Source organism: Teleopsis dalmanni, unplaced genomic scaffold (genome assembly GCF_002237135.1).
Source record: "Teleopsis dalmanni isolate 2A unplaced genomic scaffold, ASM223713v2 unscaffolded_contig_0676, whole genome shotgun sequence".
Lineage (NCBI taxonomy): Eukaryota > Metazoa > Arthropoda > Insecta > Diptera > Diopsidae > Teleopsis > Teleopsis dalmanni.
Genome location: NW_024032058.1, coordinates 1 through 6004, shown reverse-complemented (window position 1 = coordinate 6004; position 6004 = coordinate 1). Strand labels below are relative to the sequence as shown.

General features: G+C 32.7%; 2 protein-coding genes across 2 annotated transcripts; one reads left to right on the top strand and one right to left on the bottom strand.

Annotated features, from left to right (window-relative positions):
• The first annotated feature begins 1010 nt into the window (after positions 1 to 1010).
• On the top strand, positions 1011 to 3183 carry LOC119663639 (calcium uptake protein 3, mitochondrial-like). Its single transcript, XM_038073250.1, has 5 exons — positions 1011 to 1149; positions 1217 to 1327; positions 2527 to 2574; positions 2736 to 2818; positions 3074 to 3183. The coding sequence occupies exons 1-5, from the start codon at positions 1101 to 1103 to the stop codon at positions 3167 to 3169; spliced, it is 387 nt and encodes a 128-aa protein (XP_037929178.1). The 5' UTR covers positions 1011 to 1100; the 3' UTR covers positions 3170 to 3183.
• A 722-nt stretch (positions 3184 to 3905) lies between these two features.
• LOC119663638 lies at positions 3906 to 5880 on the bottom strand. The gene is made up of 2 exons (XM_038073249.1): positions 4053 to 5880; positions 3906 to 3998 (listed from the first exon to the last, which is right to left on the bottom strand). Exon 1 carries the CDS (start codon positions 5476 to 5478, stop codon positions 4201 to 4203), a length of 1278 nt encoding a protein of 425 aa, XP_037929177.1. The 5' UTR covers positions 5479 to 5880; the 3' UTR covers positions 3906 to 3998; positions 4053 to 4200.
• Positions 5881 to 6004: the final 124 nt, after the last annotated feature.

The following is a 6004-nucleotide window of genomic DNA, read 5'->3' as shown; positions in this document are numbered from 1 at the left end:
TTTTATTAATAATTTGTACGATTACATTAAATAAAAAATCTTTAAATTATTCTATATTATTAAATTATATTCTGTTTTACTAAACAGAAAATTTTAAATGTAATAATTTACTCTATTTTTTCATGGAACTGCATAATGAATATCATGCATTCTTCTAAAGATCTTTTGCTGATTATTTTTTTATGTATTCAAATTCCAAATATGGTACTTATTGATTATTTGATTGTTTATTATGAGCTTTTACTAATAATATTCAGTCTTCTTCATTATCGGTATGGGTGCTTTTAGTATCATAAAGCTTCCTTTCCAACCCAAGTAGTAAATAACCGCCGTTTTCTTACCACACATCTAGATTTAGGATACAATTTTTAAATACTATGTTCACAGTTAATAAAGAAGATTATCATTTTGAGATTTTTATTTGGTATACCTATCATTGTTTAGAGCATACCATTACAAATTGTCTTAATCTCGATAGGGTTAAACAATTGAAGAGAAATTACACCATTTCTTCAACTTGGCTTTTGTAATTCTAGTTAACTAACTATTCAGCCTAGATATCATCGGCTACGGATCTATAAAAACTGCCAAAAGTTCAATTCAGAATCCCTATCATCATATATTATACGAGTATTTCAATAATTTTGAACAACCTCCATTGTTATAATTGGAGGTTGTTAAATCAATCAGATTGTAAAAATTTCTGATTGTACTAAGGGAAATTGTATAATCCATTATTATCATGTATTCAAAGTAATTGGCCCTCAGAAAAAAAAATTTTAACAGCATTTTACTGCTTTAGTATATTTACAGAATAAATAATATTTATTTTATGACATATTTTATTTATATCCATTTTCCTTAAATATTAATCATTTTCCTTTAAACGGTTCTCCTTTAAATAATTAAAAATACTTATAAATGATTTAAATGCCATCAACTAAAATTAATGTTCTTAAATTATATTCATATAAAGTTTAAAAGAAATTAATAATTTATTTACTTAATTTAAGCGTGAAGATGACAAAACCATAAAATTAACACCACGCGAACGAAGATTTATCAAATTTGCTTCAGCTGAATATAATGGACAGCTTTATATGACACCGCAGGATTTTTTGGACTCAGTTGTGGAACAAGAACCCAGACGTATGTGTAAACAGTTTTTATTCTTCATATATTAGTATTGTTAATTTTCTTTTGTATATGACGATAGCACGCCTTAAGCGTCGATCAATAATGACTAATGACTTAAATCGTATTAAAGACACAACACCAGCATTGAAGAAAGGTTCAGCTCGTATGTTTAGAACTCTCAGAGATAATGGTAAGTACATAGTTGATAATATTTAGAATCATCCATTTAATAAAAGTAAATGTAAAAATCACTTGTGATTAAAATCTTGATCAAATTTTTATTGCAATATATTACACTATATAAAAGAATCACTATTTTTACTCTATATAATCTATACTAAAAGATCCAAATTTAACGTATGATTATGGTGCTAAATCAGGACCTAAAAATAAACGTATATAATTACTTTTAAAAATGTTCGGTTTATGATACAATATATTTTAACTATATACGGAGTTGCAAGAAGCCATCTAAAAGTAAACAATTAAAATGCAATTATGCAAAAAAAAAATTTAATAGATGAAATAAACAATATAAAAACGTGATATGTTAATATGAGATAGTGTAAAGGTTTCAGTTTGATTCGATTCAGATTGGACAATTTTGGCATTTAGAGTATCTGTATGTATACTTGTAGATATTTGTATATCAAACCTTCATGAAAATGGTTTTTCAGGTTATTTGTAACATAATGAAGCAAACTTTAGAAACGATATAAAAGTGTATACTCTTGATCACCTTAACGGGATACATGTTGTTGTTGTTGTAACTCACTGGGACCTGTAAGAGAATAGTATGTTGGGATATTCAAGACGATTACATGGGTGAGGAAGTGGAGAGATAATACTTGGTGGTCATGGAAGGGAAATGAGGATAAGGGTTCGATTGGGTAGGTGGTATTTAATTGAACATTTTAACCAGGGTTCAGACGGAGAAACCTGGGCACTTCAATGGAGCGAGTGCAAATGTTAATTGGACGCAGAGTTGTGTGCGTTGTAGGAAATGGTATACATCAATCTATTTGACGCTTTATTAGTTACTTAGTTTTCAAGATAATCGAATTATATTAATGAAATCTTTAAGAACGGGTCTGAGATATATGAAATAGGTAAAAGCAATTCAATTAGAATACATTCACCTCTCACTTGAATTGTTTAATTTGAACTGCTTCCTTAAAGATTAGAAGAATCATTTATAAAAATATTAATATTAGTTCTTCAGTGATTTCATCATTTTTATCTTACCAAACACACTCCTTCATTTAAGGTTTATTGTTATTAAAATAATTAATTAAAACAACTAATTTTTGTTAAAAATATTAAAAGAAATAAAATCTAAATTTTATTTTAATTTATATACGATATTAATATTTATTATTCTTATTTCAGGCATTATTTCATACACCGAATATTTATTTCTTTTATCTGTGCTAACAAGTAAGTATATAACTCAGTATATAATAAAATTTAATACATATAATAATTTATATTATAATTAAGTAATAATGAATTGTAATAATAAATAAATAAATAAATATAATGATTCTATTAACAATTTTAAAACATTAAATAAATATATTTTTTTTTTGTCATTATAGAACCAATTTCCGGATTTCGCATAGCTTTTAATATGTTTGATACTGATGGAAATCAAAGAGTCGATAAAAAGGAATTTTTAGTGGTATGTAAATAGTAATTTCAAAAAATAGTTTAGAACTACAAAACTATTGGAACAACATAAAGAACTAGTGAGGATCATCAATGACTCAATAAACCGCAGTAAAGTCCCCAATAATTTTTTTATTTTGATTTTAAGTTAATTATGTAAAAAAATATTAGGTATTTTTAATGTTTATTTATTTTTTTATTTAATTTTTCCATATACCATAAAATTTAATTTAATTTTTTATAATTTCTTTTTAAACTTTTTTTGTAGTTAAAACATATTTTCGGTGGTTCATTTAACGAAAGAAATTTGGATGAAGACACACGCCAAGTTGTAAGCATTTTTTTTTTTTTACTTTTTTTTTAATTTCTAACTGTATGTCTTTATTACCGTAAGTCTTTTTAAAGCAGCGACTCGAATTAGTATATATTTATACACAATAATACTACTAATTCAAATTTAAATGAATTTATTTTAATATGTAAAGTATATGTTGTATATAACTATAAATAATTAAAATTTAGGAAGATTCGAATAGCAAAGAAATGTATATTTAATTTATTTTATTGTTTTTATATTATTTAATACTTATTATTATTATATAAAATATTTAGTATAATTTAATGCATTTAGTATATTAATGTACACTTAAGTGTCGGTAGATACCCTTTCGCCTCACATAATTATTAATGTTGTTAATAGTCCGTTCCTCTCGAAAAACTCCACTTAGGAGAGAAGGGCAGGAGTAAGTAAGTACGTAAAAGAGTAGACTGGTTTAAACTGGTTAGCCGGTACATTAAAAATCATTATCATTGTAATCGTTTGTATACTTTACTATCTGTTACTTAATTTACAAATAAGAAAATGTTTCTGTCGGTTTCCATATTTCTTTGTAACTTTATTTGCGATTAGTAGTCCTGATTCTGTCTCTAGGTTTGCAGATAATCCTGAGAAATGAACATCCAGTAAAAATTGTATCTTTTCCTCTTCACCTTCGGTGGAGTTACCATCTTCTCGCTTAATATTGGTGGAATTGGCGCTGTTGCCTTTTGAAAGCAACTTTGTATTCTGTAATCAGACATAGAAGGTTCACTGGATACTCTCCAGTTTTTGACAAACTCACAACCGCGAGTATTTCCTATAGTAATACCTTGGACCTCTTTGCGTGAGTTAGTTGCAAATGTTGGTGAATTGCCTACATTAAGTATTGTTAATTTCTTACTAGTTATAAATTCAAAAAGGTACTCACCTCTTGTGTTGATGTTTATACTTTTCGTTGTGCGCTTTGGAGTCGCAACCAAGTATGAGTGGCATTTTCATATTCTTTCAGTAGCCCACCAGTTTATCGACCTCTACAGATGGTATCTGAGTGTCGTCTCCTGGTAGATAGCCTGTAGCTACGAGAGAGAGAGATCTAAGGCATCAATGTCCTCACTTCCGTGAGGTTTCACACTGCTTTCGTTAATCTCATGTCTGGCCGCCTCCTCTACTTGTTCCGCAACGGCTGCTGATAGCGTTCCCTCAGCTGGTGTGGTTGCCCCAGCCGAGTTACTTCCCTCTTTGTTCACCCGCCCCTTATGTAAGTGGACCGAGACGGAGCTGAACCTGTAAAAGACCCTACAGCCGTTGGTTTTAATGGCCTCCTGCGACAGGCTGTCAATCCCAATCGTCAGAAGTTTTCCATTTTTCACATCCTTGCCGCTAATTACTCTCCATAGCTGAGTATGCAGACCCTCATTCTGCGTGATGAGTAGTTTTAACAGCTTTTCCGTATCAACACCTTTGGCTCTCGGAAGGTAGACCGTCATCATGTATATACTCGGTATGTTGTCCCCGGTACACGTGGTGAGTTCAACACCAGCCCATCCGTCCAGCTCAGGTGCCGCCCTGTGAACGAATTTCGCCGCTTCTTCATCTACACAGTCAATTAGTATGAGTCCTGACCGAAAGTGTATTCCGCTGAATCTTAGCTTGGAATCCCATCCCTTATACATCTTCTCAATGAGGAGTTCTTCGATCTTTCCTTGTTCGTCTCTCGAGAGAGTTGCCTCCGGGTAAAACTTGGGAAGGATGACTATTCTTAAGCTATTGGCTACACTATCATAGCTACTGCCCGATAATGTTTTTCTCGGTTGTTTTGGTGCAGCCATTTCCGTTATATTTTTCACTGGCAGAGGTTTGTCATTCCCTCTGCTCTTTTTAGCCGATTGGACATCGATCGGATTAATTTCTTGGGCAGGCCTCTTCTTAGAGTCTTGACTACCTTTTGACCGATTCAGCGCCTTTTCCTTTGCCGCGGCAGGCGTTAAGCCTTCCTTGAGGTAGCGCAAATACCATTTGGTACCCGCACCACTCAAGCCAGTCGTTTTCCTGACTTCGCGTAAGCTTTGGCCTGAAGTCAGTCCAGTACTTGTCGAGGGCTGTGGTAGTGTTTCGACGGTTGCATTTTTCGGTGCAACTTTCGAGCCCACAGTTTCTTGACTTTCCTTCCATAACGGAATTCCCGTTTTGGATTCAAACAGCAAAGAACTAGTTATGTTCCTAGGCTCTTCACCCACTTTCCACAAGTGTGCCTGGCGATCGGTATGTTGGATATCAAACTCCATCCAATCAGCCAGGCTAGTTGCAGTATGTGTTCCTGCTAGTTTTTTTATAATATTATTTTTTTGTTCCATATAGGTCCCACGAGTGTGGGGGAAAATAGGTCCGCCGTATCATAGCCCCCGGTAACACGGTAAGCCCACAGTTACTCACTGAGGCGGGCAGGTATCAGTGAGGTGCGACGCTAAAATACAGTCTGTTACCCCCGACTGCAAACAAGTCCGATGAACACGCGCAATTCCGGATTGGGGGAAAATGGTAATGGAGAAGAATTAGGAAAGGATGTTGGAGTGATTGCAGTTAGGAATTTTAGGAATCGGAGGGGTACAGGTATGGCTCGCATTAGCCGCTAAAAGCGTTACCAGGGATCACCACGTGGAGGCCCTCCTTTCGGAGGGGGTGAGTACTTGGGATTAGTCTCACCTGCGAGTCCGTCTAGTGAAATACTAGGATCCCCATATATATATAATATTATTTATAAAAATATTTATTTATGGTAACAATCGTTGTAGTATAATAATATACTTTTAAGTAGCAATGAACTATTATTTCCGCTACTAGTAACAAATATTTTAACTATACGTTTAGTTTTAGTTTTTT